At 36.5% G+C, this 13,638-nt stretch overlaps 1 protein-coding gene across 1 annotated transcript in view; it reads left to right on the forward strand.

The window, feature by feature from the left end:
* The window catches only part of si:dkey-28b4.8 (sarcoplasmic/endoplasmic reticulum calcium ATPase 2), a 48,413-nt gene that overhangs the window by 15,359 nt on the left and 19,416 nt on the right, over positions 1–13,638 (forward strand). The window contains exons 8-14 of the mRNA XM_056456729.1: positions 1,244–1,399; positions 4,202–4,343; positions 5,127–5,293; positions 5,521–5,609; positions 10,411–10,513; positions 10,600–10,731; positions 12,317–12,442. Coding sequence (XP_056312704.1) covers positions 1,244–1,399; positions 4,202–4,343; positions 5,127–5,293; positions 5,521–5,609; positions 10,411–10,513; positions 10,600–10,731; positions 12,317–12,442 — 915 coding nt within the window. The remainder of the gene's footprint in view (positions 1–1,243; positions 1,400–4,201; positions 4,344–5,126; positions 5,294–5,520; positions 5,610–10,410; positions 10,514–10,599; positions 10,732–12,316; positions 12,443–13,638) is intronic.

The following is a 13,638-nucleotide window of genomic DNA, read 5'->3' on the forward strand; positions in this document are numbered from 1 at the left end:
TAATGGTTCTACTATCGGTACGGATAATTATTGCTGAATAAACATTACATACAGTAGCATAATTTAACTGGCCAATCTTTTCTAATTTGCGATATTTGATATTCGACAGTTGGCAGTCTCACATCAGAAATGCTCGTGTTTCTGGTGAGTGCATCAAGTATAAAAGCCTTCACAGTTCTCGACTGTGCGCGCGCACTGAGTGGAGGCTCGCGTTAAGCGCACACACATAGCTTACGACACAGACTCTCGCACACACAGCTCCTAAGCTTGCGGAGTAAACCAAACGGGTTGCAGTTCCCGAGTGGACACTGACAACAAACGCAACAAGTTTGGCTAAGCATCTTTCAAAAGTGCATTAACTGCAGAATGACAAATGAAAAGTTTTTGACTGCCTAGATAAAGGTACATCATCCACATCGTTATGCTAGCAGTCAATCACAGACAAGGTCTCTCTAAATTAGTATAATATTAGTTTAATAAACACACACATTCGGTTACATAGAAAACAGTATTTTTTCTGCAGTAGCCTAAATAAATCTTAAACATTAAAAATGCTTTTACATCTGCTGTATTTACAAATATAGCCCATGAATAGCCTAATAATAAACTATGCTTATTAAGAAATTATAAAAAAACAGCTTATTTTTACATTGTTAACTCCCAAAACACTGTTAACTAATTTATGTGAATGTGTTAATGAAAATTCTTAAACATTATCTGATTATTTAACTGCATTTTGCAACTCTAGGTGAGTATTTTCAACTGCAGGGAACACAATAAACCAAGAAAGATCCTTGTTGAATTTTCTCCAGAAGAATGGTAAAAACTTCATTTTCCTTCAAACCATTGAACATTCTTTTACAGGAATAAATTATTTAATTGTTTTACAATTATTGTAAACGCAAAAATAAAATAAAGTGTTATTTTTCATTTAAAAAAGCCACTACAAAAAGAACAGATTAAAGAACCGTTAAAGTACCAAGCCGATAAGTGGTATCGATAAAAGTAGTAATATCGCTAAAACCTTAGCGATACCCATCCCTAGTTTTCACTGCCATTTGTGGATGTAACTCTGTATTGTGATACTTGACAAAGCAGTCTTGAGCCCATGTGGTCATATCACTTATAGATGAATAACGATTCTCCATACTGGAAACTCATCTATCCTGAATAATTACTTCATAAGTTCTCAGTTCAAACCTTTCCACACGTCTTACACTGATATAAATATGTGTTTCCGTAGGGGACGAATATTGCAGCCGGGCGAGCGATAGGTGTTGTAGTGGCCACAGGCGTGCACACAGAAATTGGGAAGATCAGAGATGAGATGGCAGCCACAGATCCGGAGAGGACTCCTTTGCAGCAGAAACTAGACCAGTTTGGAGAACAGCTCTCTATGGTAGGACCCTCTTTTTATCTTTACTCTCTTTTTTCAATTTTCTCTCCATTTCTTTGTCAGGTAACTAAATTAAAGCTCTCTATATTCCATGTGCCATTGAGGACATTTTTCTGTATGTTTGCATGAAAAGTAATACACTTATTGTGATTGAAAATTTTGGATATTCTAAATATATATTTCCAATATATGCAGCTTAATTAGGCCAGCATTTGAAATATTTTATTTTAGTTTTTCACATACACTACCTGACAAAAATCTTGTCGTTGATCCCAGTTGTATGTAGGCATGGGCCGGTATAAGTTTCTGATGGTATGATAACATTGGATAAAAATACCACTGTTTCACGGTATCACAGTATTGTGATTACTGCTCTAAAATAAGTTTTTTTATGTTTTGGTAAAAAAACAACAAAGCTTTTTTCCCCATTTAAACACAATTTATTTAATTTTAAGAAACAAAAATAATAAGTTGGAACAGTAAACTTGTCAGGCCGGCGACGCAGTGGCGCAGTAGGTAGTGCTGTCACCTCACAGCAAGAAGGTCGCTGGTTCAAGTCTCGACTGGGTCAGTTGGCATTTCTGTGTGGAGTTTGCATGTTCTCCCTGTGTTCGCGTGGGTTTCATCCGGGTGCTCCGGTTTCCCCCACAGTATAATGACATGTGGTACAGGTGAATTGGGTAAGCTAAATTGTCCATAGTGTATGAGTGTGTATGGATGTTTCCCATATGGATGGTTATGGATGGTTACAGCTGGAAGGGCATCCGCTGCGTAAAAACATATGCTGGATAAGTTGGCGGTTCATTCCGCCGTGGCGACCCCAGATTAATAAAGGGACTACGCTGAAAAGAAAATGACTGAATGAATAAACACGTCAGGCTAAATAGTTAAAATAAATCATTGACTTCTGCTCTCTTCATTAGTTTCAAAAACACAGATTTCTCTACACATGAACACAAAAAATACATAAAAAAACCTTACATGCTTTGGGAATGGTATAGCAGAACATTTTAGCGATATTAAAACTTTGACTTTTCCAAACTGCGGTATACCTTGAAACTGGTTATCGTCCCATGCCTAGTTGTAAGAGCAACAAATAATAACTTGACTTCTAGTAGATAATTTGGAAAAGTGGCAGAAGGTAGATTTTTTTGGGTTGAACTGCATCCCAATCATCACAAATACTGCAGAAGACCTATGGTAACCCGCATGGACTAAAGCTTTTCACAGAAATCAATCAAGTTTGGTGAAGGAAAGTCATGGTTTGGGCTTACATTCAGTATAGGGGCGTGCGAGATCTTCAGAGTGGATGGCAACATCAACAGCCTGAGGTATCAAGACATTTGTGCAGCCCATTACATTACAAACCACAGCAAAGGGCAAACTCTTCAGCAGGATAGCGCTTCTCATACTTCAGCCTGAAAGCAAAGAAGGTCAAGGTGCTCCAGGATTGGCCAGCCCAGTCACCAGACATGAACATTATTGAGCATGTCTGGGGTAAGATGAAGGAAGAGACATTGAAGATGAATACAAAGAATCTTGATGAACTCTGGGAGTCCTGCAAGAATGCTTTCTTTGCCATTCCAGATGACTTTATTAATAAGTTATTTGAGTCATTGCAGAGATGTATGGATGCAGTTCTGTTAAGCAACAAGACTTTTGTCTAAGCAAAGTCAGACCTTACTATCCTAATTAAATAATTAAAAATCAAGGCATGATCATATTTTATTTTAGTAAAATAAGCGTAATCTTGAGGCATTTGCCCTTCATATAAGCCACTTCTGATACCAACTAGAAGTCAAATTATTATTTGTTGTTCCTAAAACTTGGATGGGCGACAAGACTTGTATACAGGTGGTGTACATGTGAGTATATTCACCTTCAGTTTTTATATTAATGATATTATGGATTAATATGCAAATGTTTAGATGATTTATGCACAGTACAGTGAGTAAAGTCTTTTAGTGAATGTATTTAATGAGAGATGCTTAATAAGTGATTTATTCATTTTATTTGTCAAGTTTTCAGCTCCTATACTCTTAAAATCATTCCAGATTTATTTTTTTATTTAGATTTTTTTTTTCACACAAAATTCACAGAAATAACAATTAAAAAAAGTCTAGAGTCTGGACTTACACATGACTCTAAAAAGAGTTTATAAATATTTATTAATATATGTATTATAAATAGGATGTAGAGAAAATTAATTCCTGTCGGTCTGCTTCCAACCAATTAAAAAACAGCACATTCAAGACAACATATTCCTGCTATAGTATTGCTGTTTCCTGGTATACTTGATATCAGTGTTTTTTTAGAGCACTGCCATTTTTGTTCCTCATTATTGCACCTCATTATTTTGGCTATTTCAGCTATTTTTTTTTACCCATTTTTTTACTATTCATGATCTCAACTGCTACATCTCTATTTATACACAATGCCATTTGCGAAATAATTGTCATCTGCCATTTAAACCTCATTATAATTACACCCCACCTTATTTTTAGTTCTTGCCATCCGGATTGAACTGGTCTATCTTTACCTCATTCCATTTGCACTTGTACTGGTATTTAAACAATATATAACTGTATTTTATTGGATGCGTACTTTGCCCGATAACAATAAAATTGAACATAATCTAATCTAATATCTGGTATTTCACCACAGAATTACAAAAATGAAAGTGTTTTTTTTACTGCAGGATTTTATTGATGTACTTGTTTATGCACTATATAACAGTCAGCATTCATTCTTTTGCAGAATTTATGAGCATTATTTAGCTTTTGTTCTGTCTGTCTCTCTGTGAAGGTGATCACGGTGATCTGTGTGGCGGTGTGGGGAATAAACATCGGCCACTTCAATGACCCGGTGCATGGAGGCAGCTGGCTGCGTGGAGCTGTGTATTACTTTAAGATCGCCGTGGCACTGGCTGTTGCTGCTATTCCTGAGGGTGTGCAAATATTATGCTTTTTCTTTCTTTCTAAAAGCATCTTTACACTGCAAAGGCGGCACAGAACGTAAAACTGAAACTAATATCAAATATGTAAATGTAAGATTTTAATGTAGATTATAAAATTATAAAATTTACATGTGGAAGATAAAGATGTATTATTATTTGTTAAATATACAAATGAATCTCTATCTATCTATCTATCTATCTATCTATCTATCTATCTATCTATCTATCTATCTATCTATCTATCTATCTCTCTCTCTCTATATATATATATATATATATATATATATATATATATATATATATATATATATATATATATATATATATATATATATATATATATATATATATATATAGACACTTTAACTTAACTTGGTACGGCAGCAAAGTTCCTTGAATATTATGCCAGAATGAGACTATAATTCCTAGCTATATCGACCTAAAAAATCTAACTTTTCATTATCTGTCTATTTTAGTACACAATGTAGCCACATTTGGTTCTTTAGTAATTTTTAAAGGAGATGCTAATGGTCTAATCCGATTCAATGATTTATGCTAGGCTAAGCTAAAAGTGCTCCTGCTAGATCGGCTGAGTGGCTTCAAAAATGTTAAAACTCAACCGTTTAACTATAAAGGAGCTGTAAAATAAGCCTATTTGCTTTATTTATAGATTATTTAGAGAAATGTAGTTTAATATCTTATTGTAAAAAAGCTCATTTACTCCCTCAACTGATTCACTCACTCATGTCTTTTTTTAATTCTTCTTTCTCATAGGTCTTCCTGCCGTCATCACCACATGCCTGGCACTTGGCACACGTCGCATGGCCCGCAAAAATGCTATAGTTCGCTCGCTCCCATCTGTAGAGACACTCGGCTGCACCTCCGTCATCTGCTCCGACAAAACAGGCACTCTAACCACCAACCAGATGTCCGTCTGCAGGGTAAGAAAGACACCACTGTCCACTAGACTTTAGTAGTTCCAGTAATTCTATCATATTTGTAAGTCTGTAACATGTAACAATAGTGTCTAATGCTGTTTAAGGATCCTAACCGTGTGCATTATTCTGTTGTGGTAGCTGGGAGATTAATAACATGGAATGATGCTTGAAGTTACTGATCGAACCTACTAATCATGTGTGTGTGCATGTGTGTGCTTGTGTGCGTGCAGATGTTTATTGTGGACATGGTCGCAGGTGAGAGGTGTTTACTGAACGAGTTTACAGTAACTGGATCTACTTACGCTCCTGAAGGAGACGTGTGAGTTTATTTTGCATTTAACTACGCAGACACACACACACACACGGGTGTTTACATGAACCTGCGGTTTGTTTAGGTTAAGTTTACACTAGTATGTCTTCGTTTTAACATGCCATTTTGTTTCTTTTTAACTTGGCATTTTGAAAACGATCCTCATTCATACTGGTAATTCTACTGTGTTTTATTTACACTGTACGACCAAAAATGAAGTAGAAGTTATGATAATATAGTATAAATGATAATGGTATTTGTAATAATCTAGTATTCAGTTGTGTCGAGAGAATAATTGTCGAATTTTAAATGTTATTTTTTATAACAGAACTAACTATAAATGTATTATAATGATAAAGTTAGTAAATAAAACTTATTCTATTTGCATTTCTTTTGAGCAAAATACGTCTAGTATAAGCGCTGAGACAGAGAAGTAAGTCACATTTAATCCTTTCATTTTTAAAATCAACCCAGGCTCATTCTGAAAATGTATCGTTGTATACATTTTTGGAGAGCGGCAAATAAGGCCCAGGAGGTGCCTTTTTTTTTGTTTTTGCGAATCCACCAGAGGCCGCTGTGTAGGCTTTTTCAGATCTCAAATTTCAGTTGTGAGTGCCGTTCGCACCTGCTGTTCTCGCATAAATCCACCAGAGGCCGCTGTCGACTGACTGACTGACTGACTGATCGATTGACCCACCCTCCTCTTTCCCTTAAACCAACCAATAGTGTTTTAAAAAGCACATATTGATATGTTGACACAGGTCAACATATACTAGACATATAAATATCTAACCAAATTCCACTGAAGCTAAACAAATTCAGAACGACTACCATTTTTACACTACTTCAGCAACCAAATGTAACAGCGCAAATATTTGGATAGAAATGAGGCTTTGTACTTCACTCATGTATCAGTATTTAGACCATTTAAATCAACACAGGCTCATTGTGGATATGTACCCCTGTCTACATTTCTGGAGAGTGCAAATTATGTAGCCAGAGGTACGTATAGCTGCATTTCATCTTTAAAATGAACGCTACAGGGCAGTATGACGGCTCCGACTGCTTCTGTTGCTTTTAGCATTACCAGCTGACCGCTTACCTCTGTATGGACGGTCTTTCCGGTGTTACCAGTTTGCCCTGTAGCTTGCCACATACACTGCTGGACTTGGGACATAGAGCTGAGTTGAAGAACAATTTCAGAAACCAGGTGAAACAAAAAAATAAAAAATAAATAAATAAACAAGCTGAAAATGTGGTGAAACCACGTGGCCACGACGGCTTTTATTTTTCTAGATTGCTTTTGAAAACACTGTCGGTTGGGTTTTTAGGCATGGGTGGTGGATGGGTCACTCGTTAATCCGAGTCAGTCAGTCGACAGCTAGCTAAAGCAGTGGTCCGTGGACCAGTACCGATCTGTAGATCAATTGGTACCGGGCCACACAAGAAATCATTAATTATTTCCATTTTATTTATTATCTGAGTCTGTTTATTTTGAAAAATCTTTTATTTTGAAAAATGACCGTATTCTCTCGCTTACATCTCGGTTACTTGAGCATCCAAGTGTAACCCACAAGCTAGCAAAATGAGTAAGAAAGAGATGTCTTTGGGAAGTTTTTAGCGAAGGGGAAAATGCCCAGTGAAGGACCCGCGAACTGCCAAGGAATAGATCCACAACCCATTTGCCAACAAATCAGGTGAATCCACCATGTCTGTGCAGGAAGATCAACTGCTGGAGATCGCAAATGATGGCAACCTTTTAGAAGCAGTTCGCATATCGCGTAGAGTTTGTTATTTGTTATTTCCAACGGTGGTGTGTGGCTTGCACGTGTATGACGCGCTCGCGCCTCCCAGACGCATCCATTTGAATGAATGCCGCGAGCACACCGCACATAAGAGAACTGACTGATCAGCTTCGTACTTGTATGGAATATACACAATTTGGTAGACTAATTCTCTCAGACAAACACAGAACACTCAAACACAGCAGGGCTTTGTAATTTTCTCCATTATTAAAACTTGTATCAGAGTGACAGCAATGTTTTGTCAGCTTGTCATCTTCTTAGAAAACGGTTGATGGTCAACCTAGCAACCTACGAATCCAGCCCAGCCCCCACCCCCTACGGTCCACGGTAAAATTGTCAAGCGCTGACCAGTCCGTGGTGATAAAAGGTTGGGGAACACTGGGCTAAAGTGTTTATTGCACCCTTTGGTGGATTTATGCGAGAAGTGAAGAGAAATTTGAGACCATCAAAAAGCGGACTCAGCGGCCTCTAGTGGATTTGCAAAAACAAAAACTGCGTGCAGACGTACCTCGAGTTACATATTTCACTAGAAATGTAGACCTGGGTACATATCTGTTATTGATTTAACTTGTATAATGTAACAGATTTATGTATATTGATGGCTGATGTCAAGTTAGCAATACAATGATATGTTGTGTGCATGCAAAATGCTCTGAATTGAGTAATTGAGTAATAAGAGTAAGACATAATTCAAAACTGTAATGCTATATTCACAAAATAATGTTTAATTACGGTAAAATTAAATGTTGTGTGTTTTATTTCTAAACAAAATGTGGAAATTTGAAGAAAAAAATTGAGATTTGTCGCATAAATGAAAGAAAACAAAAAAAGTGTAATGATCATATGATAGAGCCCAGATGAATAAATGATCCAGAACAGCCAATCAGAGTGCATATGTGGGCAGCCATGCCTTCATTTTCAAATGTTTGCGTTTGGGTTCATCTACATTGAAATGTAACCCCAGAGTTTTAAAAAATAAACAGTCTTGGCCATTTTTTGGCCCTGTCCACATAAGCATAGGTGTTTTAAAAAACAACAGGTTTTTTTCTGCACGTTTGGCTGTTTGTCTGCACAAAAACACAGAATCAGGTGACTGAAACCAGAACTTTATGAAAACTCCGGCCAGGGTGAACATTTTCAGAAACTCTGGTTACAGTGTGTTTGTGTAGTTAGTGTGCTGTTTTCTCCTTTCTGATAAGCCAACATGGCTTTAAAGGGCACATAGTTTACCTCTTTTTTATGATTTAATATTAATATTATGGTTCTTCTGAGTGTGCCAGTTTAGGTTCAGTTCAAAACACAGTTCAGATTTTTTTATTATAATGTGTTAAAAAGTGTCATGTTAGGGGCGTGTCCACAGTTCGCTGATTTAGGGGTGTGTTGCTTCACATGTAGATTAGTTTGGGCTTCCCGCCCAACGTAACAAGGGGGCGGAGCCATGAGCTCACCTGCTCTGCGTTTGCAACAGAGACAGACAGACTGAGAGAAGGAGCAGGAGTGAGAGGATCAGCAATCAGTCGTACATATACGAATCGGACACAGACCAAGCAGAGAGTACAAAATCATATGTGTCTTTGTATAGTTTTACAGCCAACTGTGTGCTAGTTTCAAGAGCTTGTACACCGAGACTAATAACCACGCTCACTGGAATTAACTTTGACTGAGGCACGGGATGCATTGCTCGAAGCCACGACACGGCACACCAGACACTCTCTGTGGCGCGGCAGAAACATGAAGTGTCCCGAATCATCGCGCTGTTGTGTGTACCCTGATAGAAATCTATGTTTAGAATTCTAAAATGCATGGCACAGCGTCAGGTGTAGCAGCACCTAGTTAAGATCACAGGGAGCTTCCGTGATCGCGATAAATGCAAACGGCTGAAGTATAAGGTAGACTCAATGAGAAGTACACATGTTTGCAAACCTAAAGATACAACCAATAATTCCGATTAGAGCGATAATGTGGAGAATATTGATCTTGTGTTGAGCCCAATGAGCCTTGCATCTAAAAATAGAGCTAGGGGGTTCCTTTAGTGAAATTGCTTCGACTCACGCTGAAAATGGCGGACGTGAATCAACAAACTGAGGATATGATGACGTGCCTGTCAATCAATATTGGTGGGCGGGGGGACCGCACTCCTACGTAAAGTTGCAGTCGGTTTGAAAACCGCTCCAATTGGTCCACCGTTTTTTATGTTGTTAAATTGAAAAAAAGCACTGGGTGTGCTTATATCACCCCAATATGACGGTCTATACACCATACATGCACATATGTCTGTCCAAACAGCTTGAAAAGTAGATTTTTTACCATAGGTGCCCTTTAAGGCTTGACATTGCATCACAGTGTGGTTTTGCGTTTTTATGTGGACGAAGATTCTTTTCCAAACGTAGATGGGAAAAATTCTGTTTATAAAAATACCCATGTACAGGTGTATATGGCCTTAAAGTTTCAGTTTTTGATGGTCAAAAATAGTGTTGTGTGTATGCCAGGCATAACCACTGCAAGCTTTGTGCATTTTAAAACGAAAACAGACTAGTATAAATGCAACCTTAAAGGCATAGTTGCCCAAAAGTGAAAATTTACTAACAATTTACTCACACTCAAGTGATTGTAAACATTTCTGAATTACTGTCTTCTGATGAACAAAAAATAAGATATTCTGAAGAATGCTGGAAAAAAAACACATTTTTTAACTTTTTGTTCCTACTATGGAAATCAATAATTGTTTTTTCCAACATTCTTCAGAATATCTTCTTTTATGTTCAACAAAACAAAGAAAGAAACTCAAACAAGTTTAAAAACAAATAAGTAAGTGAAACAAGCGATGACAAAATTTTCATTTTTGGTGTGACAAAAAAACATTAACTTGATCAATTTCCACAGAACCTGCTCTCTTTTCCTAATCAGTCTCTTTCTCTCACTTTACCCATTGTTTTCTCAATTTCCTCCTTAATTCATGCAGTCCTCCTCCAATCCCTTCCACCCTCTTTTTCTCTGTGTTTCAGGAGTAAGGACGGTGTTCAGGTGTGCTGCAGTCAGTATGAAGGGCTGGTGGAAATGGCCTCTATCTGTGCGCTGTGTAACGACTCTTCCCTGGACTACAATGAGGTGTGTGTGTGTGTACGCATACAGACATGGATATACTCTTTCTGTATCATCATCAGACCTCTAATTCCTCTCTCTGACAATCACAGAGTAAAGGAGTGTTCGAAAAAGTGGGTGAAGCGACTGAGACGGCTCTCTGCTGTCTGGTGGAGAAGATGAACGTGTTTGACACAGACCTGAGAGGCCTGACGTCTGCTGAGAGAGCAACTGCCTGCTGTTCAGTGAGTGCTCATATGACAGATTCTGCACTCGACAAAGCCAATATGATGTGTATTACAAATAAAAATAGTTTATTACTATATATTTCAGTAGAATCTATTGTCAAACATAATAATAAGTGTTGTATCCATCAACAGTTGAAGTCAAATGTATTAGTCTATTTTTGTTTTCTTTTTCAACTATTTCACAAATGATGTTTAATAGAGCTTGGAAATTTTCATAGTATTTCCTGTAATATTTGTTCTTCGGGGGAAATTCTTATTTGTTTTATTTCAGCTAGAATAAAAGCCATTTTACATTTTTTAAAAACTTTTTAAAGGTCATTATTAGCCCTCGTATGCATTTTTTTTTTTTGATTGGCTATAGAACAAACTATTGTTATACAATGATTCACCTAATTACCCTACCTAGACTTATTAACCTAGTTAAGGCTTTAAATTGAACTTTAAGCTGAATACTAGTATCTTGAAAAATGTCTAGTCATCCATCATGGCAAAGATAAAAGAAATCAGTTATTAGAAATTAGTTGTTAAAACTATTATGTTCAGAAATCTCTCCATCTTCTCTCCATTAAACAGAACTTGTAACAAAAAATGTAACAGGAGAGCTAATAATTCTGACTTCAACTGTGTAAATATATAGTTTAAAATGTGTTTTAAGTGCGTGTGTGAAGGCAAAAGTATTAAGGTGCTGTTTACACTAGTGCGTTTTCATTTTAAATTGGTGTTTTAGAATAAAAATACTCCTCGTCCAGACTGTATTCAGGGTTCGTACGGGTGCTGGAAATCCTTTAAAAAAAGTGCTTGAATTTTTTATTCTGGTGTTTTCAGTGTTGCCAACTATTTCCAATGAAAAGTAGCCAAAGCCTGCCCGAAAAGTTGCTAAATGTTGCCAGATGACGTCACGCACTGATTTGCATATAAGTGACGTCATCATGTAGTATCTGACAAGCGTAAACGTCATGTCTCTACTCTCTGAAGCGCCGTTTATTATATTATATTAAAACATTAAATCCAGATGTACAATAAATTGGTTTTTATTAACATATTACTGTGAGTAATGACGTCATTGTGTAATCGCAACTCAAAACTACATCTTTATGTAGTATACAAAATAATTAATATTTTCTTAAATTGACTGGCCATCTCAGCAAAACATTATTTGAATTATGTCCATTTAGATTTGTATGAAAAATATAGTTGACTATTTGTAAAATACAAACACTTTTTGATAAGAATGTTTTATTTTTAAATATAACACTGATAATGAACAGTTACATTCTTTTAAACAATTATAGCTTGTGTACTTTTTTTAACTTGTGAAATTCACACATTTGTAAAAGTGACAACAATTATACAACAATCACAACACCAGGATTTCCAAACTAAAACAGGGTCTTTGAGTTTTTTGCAGGTGGAAGATGCTGGAGTATTGTTGGCACCAAACGTATACACACTACTGTTAACAGCACCCAAGAATACTTTGTCTGTTCTTTTACCCTGATAGAACTCTTTTCAAAATCATTTCTAAAATAATACCTTAAAAAGGTCTCAATGTATTTCTTCCACTTCTCCTTCACACTCTCAGGTCATAAAGCAGTTAATGAGGAAAGAGCTGACGCTGGAATTTTCTCGGGACAGGAAATCCATGTCTGTTTTCTGCTCTCCAAACAAACTCACTCGCTCTGCTTCAGGTGCCAAGATGTTTGTCAAGGTCTGGGTTTCATCTTTTCTTCAAGATTTCTTTTTTCTTTTTTTGGTATGGTTGCTAAAATGTATTTTCAAAAATATGCAGAAAAATAAATGTATCAGAATGTAAAAGAGAAATCTTGAAATATTGTTCTAAAGTAAAATATTATTACATTCTATTCAGGGCTTGGCATTAACTTTTTTGATCACTAGCCACTGTGGCTAGTAGTCTTTCAACATTACTAGCCACTCGCCATTTTCACTAGCCACAATTTTGTTGTTGGGAAAATATATTTTATATATATAAATTTGAATTTGATATGGTAAAATTACTTGATTTAAATTTTGTTGTATGTCCACATGCCTCTTCGTTCATTTCACTTTTTGGGTTGTTGTGACCTTGCTCAATGAGCATGAGAAAATGGATTGTGGTTTCAGGTTAACAAATTATTCTCTGGCAACACCAAACTAATTATTTCTCTACAAGAAATTTTAAATCATGTGTCAAAACAAGCTAAATATAGCTGTATACATACACTTCTTATTCAACTAAAATGTTCTTAAAACTTACATAAAAAATGATTGTCATGTATTTAAAACTATGCACAGTATCGTCCAGGCTAAAGGTCCCAGATCATCAGTTAACTACACATAAATGGAGAGTTAATCTCCTAATAAACCAATGTTATAGTTAAGGATGATAATTAAACCATATTAAAAACAATTGTAAGAAAGAAACAGGTGAAAAATATACAATATGCGGTAATGAAAGGATGATCCCATGCATGATCACAGGTAATGTTAGGCCCTTTAATAATCTGTTCAAAGAATGGTTAAAGCGAAAGCGGCAACCGCTGCTGCTTACTAGAACTCTTGAGCTCTTGAAAGCAGCAGGACAGTGGGTGCGCGAGCATTGCTTTTTGTCCTGTCTATTTCAAAGAGAACCAATCGGGCATCTCTTATTCGGGATTCACCTGCTTTCTTTTGCTCATGGAAGCCGTTATTTTAACAGTTAGTTGTGCTGCTTCTCGATTGTAAGATCACATTTGCATGCATATTGACAAACGGTATTGAACTAAAATTCTAATCTTTAGTGACCAGCTCTGGCAATTAAAAAATATTTTCAACCAGCCAAAGTGGCTAGTGGATGTGACTGTCTAACCCACCATAGCTAAACTCTACCCTCATTTGGCAGTGTTGTAAAAAAAAAATAAATGAAGA

Source organism: Danio aesculapii, chromosome 1 (genome assembly GCF_903798145.1).
Source record: "Danio aesculapii chromosome 1, fDanAes4.1, whole genome shotgun sequence".
Classification (NCBI taxonomy): Eukaryota; Metazoa; Chordata; class Actinopteri; order Cypriniformes; family Danionidae; genus Danio; species Danio aesculapii.